The sequence below is a fragment of the Oncorhynchus tshawytscha genome, linkage group LG09 (genome assembly GCF_018296145.1).
Source record: "Oncorhynchus tshawytscha isolate Ot180627B linkage group LG09, Otsh_v2.0, whole genome shotgun sequence".
Lineage (NCBI taxonomy): Eukaryota > Metazoa > Chordata > Actinopteri > Salmoniformes > Salmonidae > Oncorhynchus > Oncorhynchus tshawytscha.
Window position 1 is genome coordinate 33,675,408 of NC_056437.1, and position 13,825 is coordinate 33,689,232.

General features: G+C 40.1%; 1 protein-coding gene across 1 annotated transcript in view; it reads right to left on the minus strand.

Annotated features, from left to right (window-relative positions):
- The window catches only part of LOC112257841 (autism susceptibility gene 2 protein), a 495,635-nt gene that overhangs the window by 383,140 nt on the left and 98,670 nt on the right, over window positions 1-13,825 (minus strand). The window contains exon 3 of the mRNA XM_042326824.1: window positions 5,497-5,772. Coding sequence (XP_042182758.1) covers window positions 5,497-5,772 — 276 coding nt within the window. The remainder of the gene's footprint in view (window positions 1-5,496; window positions 5,773-13,825) is intronic.

Here is a 13,825-nt window from a genome sequence, read left to right on the forward strand (position 1 = left end):
GGAGCCCATTGACTCTTCCTTATTTTGTAAGGATTGAAAATCTGAAATAAGAATAGAAATACCTTTAACTGAACAGTGGTAGTTTTCTAGAATTCTATGGATGTTCCGTGATCAGACACTTTCTTCTCTGGATAGTATATTAAACACATATATGCACCAAAACATATTACAAATGGCATTTAGTCTTTCATATTATAAGGAAAGGCATACTGTACACAAGTACTATAAAATGAATAAAACAATAACTTTTTTGAAAGAATAAGGTTAGGGGAATACATTGTCTCATTCAAACCTGAAAACAAAGTGCAAGTTACATCGCTATCATAACCAAAACATTATATACAATATTCATCGCTGACCTCTTGAAGCACACAGATAAAAAAATAATCTGTGGGACATCTTATGGGACTTTATCAGCTGTGGCCAGTAATAAGAGAACCCAGTAGCATAACGAAACAGTCTGAAACATGCATTGACAACATCTATGTATCTAACCCTGACCATTACAAGCTGAGGAGTTCATTAGCATGGGGTCCATCTGACCATAACATTTTGATGACCTACAGCAAAGAGAGATTAGAGGAGGGGAGAGCTCTAACAACAGCACAGATCTCGCAAAAGCTATAACAAGCAGTCTTTCATAGAATTCCTCAAGTTTGCCCAATGGGAAATACTCCTTACATGCAACAACGTGAATGAGGCCCGGTAAGCCTTTAGAGAGATCTTCTAACAGGTCGCAAACCTTCATTCACCACTCCGGCACAGAAAAGTGAAACAAAAAGTCACTCGACCGCCTTGACAGACAACATCAAGACCCTGATGAGTCTGCTGCTCAGCTAAAAGTGATGAAAACAAAGGCTGAAAATGACTGGGAAGAGTGCCGATGTCTCAGAAACAACGTAACTGCTGAAGTATGGAAGGAAAGGAAAAACTACTGTACTACTCAGCTGCTCTACAAAAATCCAAGGCAGACAACTGTGAAATGTGGAAAATAATCAACTATTTCACTGGCAAAGGCAAAAGAACATGCCAAGTACAAAGAGGTTCTAGACATGATATATCAGACCTTCTAGAAATGACAGAAGAGTTTCGTGCATACTTTGCATCTTGTGCATCCAAGCTTGCTAATGAAATACAGGCTCCCTCAAAAGACCCACTTCCATATGTTTCAGAAACAGAGCATGTTTTTGAGCTATCGCTAATTGATGAAGTAACCATCCTAAATTAACTTCTGAAGATGAAGCAGCAGAAAGCCACAGAGCCAGACAATATTCCACTTAGGCTTGTAAAGGACTCTGCCACAGTGATAGTGGGTCCACTGACTCATATCCTCAATCTGCCAATCTCAACTGGGGAGATACCATGTCAATGAAAAACTTATATAACACAAATCTACAAGTCAGGGGATAGATCGGTTGTGGCCAACTACCATCCAATGTTGGTAGTTGGCTGATGCACACACAGGTTGCCAACTATTTCTCAATCAACAGCCTATTTACATCCTATTAAAGCGGCTTTAGGAAGATACACAGCACACCTACAGCAGTTCAAAAGGTCGTGGAGGACATCAAGTCGGCTTGTAATAGCCATCAAGTCGGCTTGTCACAGCAGTACTCTTCTTGGACCTGAAGAAAGCTTTTGACTCTGTTCACCACCACACACTCCAGGGGAAACTTGCGAAACTAGGCTTTGACAGCACTGCAATCAAGTGGTTCTCATCATAATTGCAGAGTACACTGTCAGCCCAGGTACCTGTGGTGAATGGAGTATCACAAGGGAGTGTGCTTGGGCCATTGCTATTACCTTCCATCAGTGCTGGAGAAATGCTGCATATATATATATATATATATATATATATATATATATATATATATATATATATATATATATATATATCAGCAAATATTCACCAGTGTCAAACGACATCAAACGGCAGCCGCTTGGTTTGCTGCCGCTTGGTTTGCTGACAACAAGCTCTCCCTACACCCTCAGAAGACCAAGGCAATGCTGTTTGGCAACCCACAAAAGCTGAGACACACTGGCAAACGTATCACAACAACAGATAGGCAAAACACTTATGAACGAGTAAACGCCATAAAGTAGCTGGGGATGAAGTTGGACCCACACCTACACCGAACTGAACATGCCAGCCAGGTCACATGGAAACTGCTGTTTGGGCTTGGCAGTTTACAAAGGGCAAGGGACTTCATCTCCAAGGACATCCTCCTGAACGATCTACCACACCATGATAACAACTCATCTGGACTACTTTGCCACAGTATGGCTTCCCACCCTACATCAGAGCAATAAGACACATCTTAAAGCATATTATCAACAGGGCTGCTCGTATCAAGACCGAGCATTCCTGGAGGAAACACACAGAGATTTTTCTGCAAAAAGCTGGAATTGAACCACTAACAGACAGGATCTATTACAACACCCTAACAACTGTTTCAAGGCGACACAGCACAAACTACCTGAATACATGTCAGACCTGTTCAGGTGGGAGTCTCCATCCATCCTCCGGGGGTGCATCAGAGCAGCAGCCAAAGCCTATGAACACTGGGACCTGCACCTACTGCCACAACCATCAGCGAAAAACATGGCCTTCCAAGGCAGTCTGCAGTTCTTTGCTCTGGAAAAAAACTGTTCTTATCCACACAACAGATAGCTAGTATGTCCAACTTCAAAATGGCTGTAAAAATATCTAGACAGCTATATTACATTCCACTAGGCCTATAGCCTAATACAAAAAGAGTCAGAATGCAAACAAATTAAAAGCATGCAAGAGAGGCAAAATGACGAGTCACACTTCCTCCGGCTTCCCCATTTAAATCTCATCCTCTTCGTCCTTGTCTTCACCAAGTAGCGATGACCCTTCAGCACATAAAAAAGGGAAACATGAATGAAGGGAATTGTGTAGCTATTGTGTAGTTATCAATTGGCTTTTCACTCTAACATTTGAGAAAACATGTAACAATTTCCTATCTGATAGTCCATAAACTAAATAATATGATAATGTACAGTATGCCTGTAAGTAGCAAAGTCACAAAACCAGCTAGACCTGAATGATTTAGTTACCAAGCTGACTACCAAGCTGAGCGCTGAGCTTTCAAAAGTAATTATCTAGATAGCTATCATCATAAGGGTTAGGCTTCAACAGCCAGCAGACTGCCAGCTACTATTTTTAGGAATCATATGACATATCACAGATAAACCTGCACTTAATGAGATATCTAGCTATGCAGTTATCTAGCTAGCTAATAATTATAGCTATTGGGATTATAGCTAGCTAACATTAGCTACATTTTACATTTAAAATAACAATCCTGCAGCTGCCCTCTCTGGCTGGCTAGCTTGCTACATATCGAATCACAAGCCAGTTCATTTTAGCTCAGAATAATGCCTAATGACAAAAGCTCTTCAAATTGTCAATATTAGCATTTTATGTTCTACAGCTATCAAAGACATTAACATTAACATAAAAAAGGCAAGACAAGAGCTAAATCCAGTAGGCTAGATAACCAGCTAGCTAGGTACATTGCATCGTTTTGGCAGACTATCTACTCGGCTTGTTATAAAAAAAATATTTCACAGACTCATTTTATCAATCGGAAAATATACTCTAAAATGTAAATATTATAGCTAATCTCCAACATATAAACAAACTGTATACAGATTCTTACCTTAATGTTGTTTTCCTGATCTCAATATCAAGGTTGTGAGAAACCTTTCAGGTCCAGTGGAGGTGCGACGCCTCCTGGTGGCCACGTTCATTTTCAGTCCCTGCGCTAAAACTCACAATTTGCTCAATACTGCCAATGATGCATGAGGCACCAGTCATTTCTATGGTAATTCAAGATGGCGCTACCCATACCTCTAATAAATGTTGTTCAAGATCAATATCCTAAAAATAGAGATGTTTTTATGTTCAATGCACATTTACTATTTGTGGATTGAAAACATCTCTTTGCTTAGCTTTACTTATTAAAGTGTTTCCATTCCTCTTTAAGAGCTGAGGAAGAACCATTTAAGAAACATAACTTTATTTTAGTGTGTGGTGCCATGTCTCCCCTGAGCCCCATGCTCTAACAGCATCTATTGTCCCCCTAATAAGTGGCTGCTCCCAGAGCTGTGGGGAGGGTCCTTCAGCTCTGGCCCTAAACACCACTTTGTGCTGCTCTCACTTGTCACAGTGGTTGTTGTCATAGCACCCCTGACTAACACACACACACCCGAGCCAATAACACCCATCTGTGTGTGTACAGTATGTAATCACTTCCCTGTGTTGTTTCTTTCTGGGTTCATTAAAGCCAGGGGGAGTATAGCTCACATGATTAACAGCCTCCTGAAGACTGACCTCTCTCCTGCTGGGATGACACAGACTGATGACAACCTTTGCTCTTCTACCTTCACACACACAGCTTGTGTTTTGTGCAGCATGTGTGTGGGTGCTTTGCGTAGCATGTGTGTGTAGATGGACAGTGGGTGGTGCTGTAACTGATAGCTCTTGCTGGCAGAAAGACACCCCAGTGTCAGTGTGCCATAAATAGTCATTAGTGCAACACAATGCCCTGTGCGCGCGCACACACATACACAGACACTATTCTCCTCCCCACAGACACACACACACACACACACACACACACACACACACACACACACACACACACACACACACACACACACACACACACACACACACACACACACACACACACACACACACACACACACACACACACACACACACACACACCACAGCTAACAATAGCACCAGTGACTAATCTCTTATTGGTCCAGCAGGTTTTAAAGCCCATTATAGATAATAACACCATTCATCAATAGACAGCCGAGCAGCTGTACTATAGAGCACCAGTCGTCTGGCTGTGAGGAGGGGGTAAAGTCAGTTCAGTGTATCTCTATAAGGATAAGGCAATCTTGCTCCTCACAAATCTCTAGCCTTAATACTGCGTAATTACAGATGTTTTCAAAGGACAGACCTTAATGTAACATTAATTAACTCAACTCTGGGATCAGAAATGAAACCAAGGAGACCCTCTAATGTTCAGTCACAATTAGATTTGAGTTTCTCCTAATTCAGTTGGAATGGAATTTTTATTGATTTATTTTTTACAAAGCTGCTATCTTTACACCTTGCAGCCTATTATATTTTATCTGCATGAATTCAATCCCTTCTTCATCCTTCAACACGTTGTCTGATAATTCAACCTGATCTTATGACCAAAAGCAAATTGTGAACACACACATCAACATTTCCTCTCCCACATTCAAGTGGATCAAACTACACATCTAGCATTGTAGTGAGCAGACAAAACCCACTATGCCAACTTGAGACCACAAACGCTAGCCTGATCCCAACTCCGTAAGACAGTACAAACTGATCTGGGACCAGGCTACCCAAAACGCTGCTTGAGGAGAAAATAAATTGAGTGGAGGAGACAGTGTATAAACTGTAATAAACCGTGTACAGACCGGCCTGTGTTTCTTCTGCAAGCTGTTCTTGTTCTTCTTCTTGCCGTAGGTGTGAAGAGCCAGGCGTGGGATGTTGTTCTCCTGGTCAGAGTGCTGGTGATGGTTGCTATGGTTGTTGTGGTTGTTAAGGTGGTTGTTGAGGGCCTTGTGGGTATCCAGGCTGAATCCATTAGGGACTTTCGGGGGCTTCTTCTTGCACAGGGGGGGCCCCGCCTGATTCTCCTCATGGTTCTCCTGGTTCTCCATGCGCTCCTGGGACTTCAGGGACAGGTCCTTCTGGAGTGGGAGAGGTGAGATGACAATTCAGTTACACTGAAACAAAGTAGACAACTTCTCATGTGACAACTCTGTGACAATAAGATAAAGTGCTTCACTTAAGCAAAGTATCTTCTGTAAAGGGAGAAAGGAGAGAAGAAAAGAGGGGAGGTGAAAACTCTGACAGTGTAAATTCAGGGTCATGTCCTTCTGGAGAAGGGGAATGGAGAATGGAAATATCTACTTTTTCATCTGCACTGCAGGGGAGAGGTGAAAACTCTGTTACACTGAAACAAATGAAGTACGTCTGATTAGCTTGTCGCTGGAGCGTACTAAAAGCAATTACATTAATTCAAATATATTCATAATCCTGACTAAATAAGCCCCTACACCTGAGAAAGAGAGCTCATTATGATGAAAATCAAAGCTAGGCTTAAAGATGGATAACATATTCACATTGACAAATGCCATTTGAGAAGTACGCTTACTAGCTACTCCAATGAGCAGTACCGAGAGAGACTGTTCTTCTCCCCTACTGAGGCCCCCGTGGGTAGTTCAGCACTAACAACGCGTTACGTTTAGACATATTGTCACCAGAGCATCTCTAGGTACAGTAGATGATAGCACCACACTATCTGTCTGAGATTAACCACACATCTATTAGAGCATGGCTGCCAATGAAGGCATTGAGCGTTGGAAACAGAGCCACCAGCACACACCCACATCGACAAAAACACACACACATAAACAAACTCGTATAGCAATGAAATACTTAAATTGAAGTTCTGTCAACACTCCCACATCCCCTGGTAAAATAGTGGGCACTTTGTGGGCACCTACACTCCACTCCGTAACAGATGGAGAAAACAAACCATTACACAAGCCCCCACATCTCCTGTATTGTGTGCTATTTTCCAACCAGATGGGGTTGTACAGTTTGACTGGGGGATTAATAACACAACTCATCTGCCACAGCGAGGCTGCGTACTGTACTGGAGCCATCAAGGCTAAAGTTATGGAACAAATAATTTATCTGTAAGGGGACTCATTTTGTTCCATGCCTGTAGTAGTAGCAGCAGGCCAAAGAGCCACTTGTGTAATACAGTCCAATAAAGACTGAGTGGGGCAGCCATGATGACACTTTAGTGTGGAGATTTAGTCGCAGAGCCAATAGTGTACTGCCAAGGGAAAGTGGGAAACTGCCATGGCTACCCTAATGATGTGTCAATGCCCTGTGAAACGCAGATCTTTGACAACGTGCTTGGAGGAGTGTGAGTCCACATTATTACCCTTTAACAGACCTGATAGGAGTATTTGTGCGGACATATGGATTGGTTAAATGGGAGAGGAGTGATAATTAGGAGGTATGTCCCTATTCAAGTCAAGAGGGGAGTGAGCGACCCTCTCCAATTCTGGATCATTCTGCCACTGCCTCTTCCACAACCTTGCAGTCTCTCTCCCCCTCTACCTACCCCCTTTCGCTCTCTTTTCATCTTTTCCTATTCCATCCCTGGGTTGTTTTTCTGAGCACAGCCTTGCCCGTCACCATCCCAGGGTGCCTCTGTCTGTCTAGAGCTGCAGAAGACTACAGGGTTTGGAGGGAGTTCAATAGGATGCGTGTTACACAGCAAGATTACGACCAAAACCATAAAGAATAAGGATATTTGTGCTCCAGTACATCGCAGTCCACCTTCTTGTTTGACATATTGGGTGACAGTATTGACATAGTGGGTGACGTTCGGTAGAACCTGAGACACACATTAATCTTAATTAGGTCACTAACTTAAGTTTTGTTAGACTGGTTTATGGAATGAGTTTGGCTGTGGATGTGTTCCGTGTGATGCTTGGATGATGAAGTTCGCATTTATCTTTACAATAAAAGGTCAAATTGAGGAATGATGTTTAAGACCTTTATTTTCCATCAGTGCAAAAACATATGTAGATGCTGTTCAGACAACAATGCTGTTTATAAGCGTTTGTTGGGACATACGTTCTGTTGCTCCTGTTCCAATCACTTATATGAGATCGTACGCTGCAGGGACCACTCAACAATGATCACAAATACGTCATCGTACGCGTCAAAGGGTTAAAGATTCTGCAATCAGAGGATCAGAAAGCTGCAGCAAGAAAGCATCAGACAAATCTGCCCCAGTGATTTTTTTATATCAATCTTCTGCAAGGCGTCTTGCAAATCACAAGAAGAAAGTTGTTGAAATGAAAACCAAGATTCACTAGAAGTTGACAGAACTTCCATCGAGCCATCTAGAGGCTGGGAGAGAGGCAGGCATCCGACTGGCTGACAAGGGTCAATTAAACCACCATTTATTTCAAATAAAAGCCTGTTGAGATAAAATGCTGATTAAAAGCATCACTTATCTCATATTTCTCAGTAATGATGCCAGAGTCTGACACAACTTGCTAAGGCAGGGAAGAAGAGGAATTTCCACGCTTCAGTGCATTAACTGTTTTGCAAAATTTAGATGGATTACCAGCAGAGGCTAAGATAGATATATCTAACTACTTTCTAGTTAGATATAGTTCTTTCTCGATAGAGGAAGGGCATCTATTTCTCAATTGTCTGCAAAACTGGCAATCAGCTACAGTCTCTCGAGCCTTGGCCCAGGCATGATTTCTCATCATAACAAGATCTGAAAGTTGTATAGAGAACCAAGTATTTGTTCTATTTTTTGTTTAAGGAAGTGTATTTGTCTGACAGAGAGAGAAAATAGATGAGAACAATTCTAGAACAAATTAATGGTCAGGCATGCAGCTGAGAGGAAAAGTCAGAGAACAGTGCCTTCAGAAAGTATTCACACCTCTTGACTTTTTCCAAATGTTGTTGTGTTACAGCCTGAATTTTACATTGATTAAATTGAGACTGTTAGTCACTGGCCTACACACAATACTTCATAATGTGAAAGTGGAATTATGTTTTTAGAATTTTTTTCTAAATTAATTTAAAAAGAAAAGCTGAAATTGAGTCAATAAGTATTCAATCCCTTTGTTATGGCAAGCCTAAATAAGTTCAGGTGTAGCAAGTCATCTAACAGCGAGTCACATAATAAGTTGCATGGACTCTGTGTGCAATAATAGTGTTTAACATGATTTTTTGAATGACTATTTCATGTCTGTACCCCACACATACAATTATCTGTATGGTCCCTCAGTCGAGCAGTGAACTTCAAACACAGATTCATCCACACTTATCAGGGAGATTTTCCAACGCCTCGCAAAGAAGCGCACCTATTGGTAGATGGGTAAAAAATAAAAGGCTGACATTTAGTAGGCCTTTGAGCATGGTGAAGTTATTAATTACACTTTGGATGGTGTATCATTACACCCAGTCACTAAAAAGATACAGTCGTCCTTCCTAACTCAAATGCCGGAGAGGAAGGAAACCGCTCAGGGATTTCACCATGAGGCCAATGGTGTCTTTATGGATGTGATAGGAGAAAACTGAGGATGGATCAACAACATTGGAGTCACTCCACAATACTAACCTAATTGACAGAGTGAAAAGAAAGAAGCCTGTACAGAATACAAATATCCCAAAACATGCATCCTGTTTGCAACAAGGCACTAAAGTAATACTGCACAATACTTGGTAAAGCAATTAACTTTTTGTAATACAAACTTATGTTTGGAGCAAATCCAATACAACATATTATGGAGTACCACTCTCCATATTTTCAAGCATAGTGGTGGCTGCATAATGTTATGGGTTGCTTATAATCATTAAGGACTGGGGAGTTTTTCAGGATAAAAAAAAGAATGTAATGGAGCTAAGCACAAACATGGTTCATTCTGCTTTCCACCAGACACTGGGAGATGAATTCACCTTTCACCAGGACAATTACCTAAAGCCCAAATCTACACTTGAGTTGTTTACCAAGAAGACAGTGAATGTTCCTGAGCAGCCGAGTTACAGTTTTGACATAAATCTAACTGAAAATCTATGGCAAGACATGAAAATGTTTGTCTAGCAATGATCAACAACCAATTTTGAAAATAATATTGGGCAAATGTTGTACAATTCAGGTGTCGGAAGTTCTTAGAGACTTACCCAGAAATACTCTGTAATTACTGCCAAAGGTGTTTCTACAAAGTATTGACTCAGGGGTGAGAATACTTATGTCAATTAGATATTTCTATATTTAATTTTGAATACATTTGCAAACATTTCTAAAAACATGTTTAATTTTGGGGTATTGTGTGTAGAAGTGTGAAAAAAATATGTATTTCCCTTTTGAATTCAGGCGGTAACACAACAAAAAGTGGATTAAGTCAAGGGGTATGAATACCTTCTGAAGGCACTGTACATATGAAAAAAAGGTTGTGGGGAATTTTGGTTAAACATTTTCTCCATAATTATACGAGGATCAGTGCTCATCTGTTTGGTATCTCTCATACATGCAATAGGACAGTGATCACTGAGATCATTGGCAAAGACACCGCTGGACAAGTACTTGTGGGGGTTATTTTTCAGAATTAGGTCAAACAGTGAGGAGTTTGCTAGATTTCTTCCATCAATCCAAGTTGATTTCACATATATAGTCACCCCTCCCCTTTTTCTGCCTGTCACACCTGAAGATGTTCTATTCAGCAATATCCTTATCCGGGATCGAGCCGTTTAGCCAAGTCTCTGGGATCCAAAATATCCGGGCTCATGTCATGCACCCAGATATCAAGAAGATCCATCTTTGACATCAACCTTCCAACATTGATATCTAACAGCCCTAGCCCTCTATGTGATTTGAAAACAGTGGGGGTATCCATATTTATGGTATTTGAAATATAGGCCTAACTGTGTCAATTCCAATGACCGAGCTGCAGGATGATGAGGATAATGAGTTTGGTGGTTGGCTCTGATTCACTGAGCCAATATAACAAAGCTTCATTTTCGTCACAGGCAAACAAACAAATGCCACATGCATCGACTAATCGTGTTCTCCTTTGTTTTCCACTCTCATCCAACACAAATAATGCAACATGACATGCATTGTCAGGGATGAAAGGAGTGACAAAATGACAAAGTTCTGAGGGGTTTGAGAAGGACCCATTGTGTTAGCGTGGTGTGGAGTTCTAAGCCTCTAAAACAATCTGTTGATTCTGTTGTTAAAAAACTAAAATGGTAACACTTTATTTGACACCCAGCATCATAACATTATGGCAAGGTCATAACCATGTCATAATATATCATACCAGCTGACATAACTTGTCATAACCTGTGATAATATGGTCATAACACTGTCATGACATCTTGACCTGGTGTGACATATATTTTGGTATTTTATGGCTGGCTATGACATCTACATAAGAGTGTCAAAACCCACAAAACCACACAAGGCAAACCATTCCATTACACCATAGCCTACTTGTCTTCAGTATGTTAATGTTATATACATTTTTTTTTTTAATTCACCATATTAAATTATAATTGTAATTGCGCACACATTGATGTCAGACATGCAACTACCCCAATGCTCTGTTGCTGATGACTGGGATGAATGCAGGAGAAGATTTCAGGAGAAGGAAAAGACACCCTCTTTTTGACTGATATAAGGCCATGTACGTGATAGGCATACCTTGCGTATATGATGATGGTCATAATGCTTCTTGAGTGTCATAAAGTGTATTTTCTAAGTCCAAGTAAAGTGACACAGGATGGTCATAATGCTTCTTGAGTGTCATAAAGTGTATTTTCTATCAGTTTTTTAAAATATGATGAAAAAACAACTGTAAAGAATACATAACAACAAAAACAACTGTAAAGAATACATAACAACAAAAACAACTGTAAAGAATACATAACAACAAAAACAACTGTAAAGAATACATAACAACAAAAACAACTGTAAAGAATACATAACAACAAAAACAACTGTAAAAAATACATAACAACAAAAACAACTGTAAAGAATACATAACAACAAAAACAACAACAAAGGATTTAAGAACCAAACTTTAAAACGAAACAAAACTTCTTGGCAGGGAAACATTTTTTTTGAGTAAATGTCGGTTTTGACACTAATGTAGGTGTCATAACCAGCCATAAAACAACACAATGTCACAAGAGGTGTAAATATATTGGTCATGGCAGTGTTATGACCATATTATGACAGGTCATAACACATAATGGAAATGACAAGTTATGTCCTATGTTATGACATATTATAATAATGGTTATGACACTGGGTGTCAAGAAAAGTGCTACCAAAAAAGTAAGAAAAACACTATCTGCTATGCTTGTCTTTAAAACAATGGCTGTATGAATTCCAGGTTCCAGATCATATTCCAGGTTCCTTCACTCTGTGGTCCAACTCATCCATCTCAATTGGGTTGTGGTGTTGTGGTGTCTCTATTGTTGTGATGTGTGTTTTGTCATATATATATACTGTATATACGTACACAGTTGAGGTTGAAAGTTCACATACACCTTAGCCAAATACATTTAAACTCCGTTTTTCACAATTCTTGACATTTAGTCCTAGTAAAAATTCCCTGTCTTAGGTCAGTTAGGATCAACACTTTATTTTAAGAATGTGAAATGTCAGAATAATAGTAGAGCGAATGATTTATTTCAGCTTTTATTTATTTCATCACAGTCCCAGTGGGTCAGAAGTTTACATACACTAAATTAGTATATGGTAGCATTGCCTTTCAATTGTTTAACTTGGGTCAAACGTTTCGAGTAGCCTTCCACAAGCTTCCCACAATAAGTTGGGTGAATTTTGGCCCATTCCTCCCGACAGAGCCTGAATCAGGTTTGTAGGTCTCCTTGCTCGCACACACTTTTTAAATTCTGCCCACACATTTTATATGGGATTGAGGTCAGGGCTTTGTGATGGCCACTCCAATACCTTGACTTTGTTGTCCTTAAGCCATTTTGCCACAACTTTGGAAATATGCTTTGGGTCATTGTTCATTTGGAAGACCCATTTGCGACCAAGCTTTAACCTGACTAATGACTTGAGATGTTGCTTCAATATATCCACATAATTTTCCATCCTCATGATGCCATCTATTTTGTGAAGTGCACCAGTCCCTCCTGTAGCAAAGCACCCCCACAACATGATGCTGCCACCCCCGTTCTTCACGGTTGAGACGGTGTTCTTCAGCTTGCAAGCCTCCCCCTTTTTCCTCCAAACATAACGATGGTCATTATGGCCAAACAGTTCTATTTTTATTTCATCAGACTAGAGGACATTTCTCCAAAAAGTACGATCTTTGTCCCCATGTTCAGTTGCAAACCGTAGTCTGGCTTTTTTTATGGCGGTTTTGGAGCAGTGGCTTCTTCCTTGCTGAGCGGCCATTCAGGTTATGTCGATATAGGACTCGTTTTACTGTGGATATAGATACTTTTGTACCCGTTTCCTCCAGCATCTTCACAAGGTCCTTTGGTGTGGTTCTGGGATTGATTTGCACATTTCGCACCAAAGTACGTTCATCTCTAAGGGACAGAATGCATCTCCTTCCTGAGTGTATGATGGCTGCGTGGTGCCATGGTGTTTATACTTGCGTACTATTGTTTGTACAGATGAACGTGGTACCTTCAGCATTTGGAAATTGCTCCCAAGAATGAATCAGACTTGTGGAGGTCTAAAAAAAAAAAAATCTGAGGTCTTTGCTGATTTCTTTTGATTTTCCCATGATGTTAAGCAAAGAGGCACTGAGTTTGAAGGTAGGCCTTGAAATACATCCACAGGCACACCTCCAATTGACTCAAATTATGTCAATTAGCCTATTAGAAGCTTCTAAAGCCATGACATAATTTTCTGGAATTTTCCAAGCTGTTTAAAGGCACAGTCAACTTAGTGAATGTAAACTTATGACCCACTGGAATTGTGATACAGTGAATTATAAGTGAAATAATATGTCTGTAAACAATTGTTGGAAAAATTATGTCCTAACCGACTTGCCAAAATTATAGTTTGTTAACAAGAAATTTGAGGAATAGTTGAAAAACAAGTTTTAATAACTCCAACCTATGTGTATGTAAACTTCCGACTTCAACTGTATATATATATATATATATATATATATATATATATATATATATATATATATATTTGTT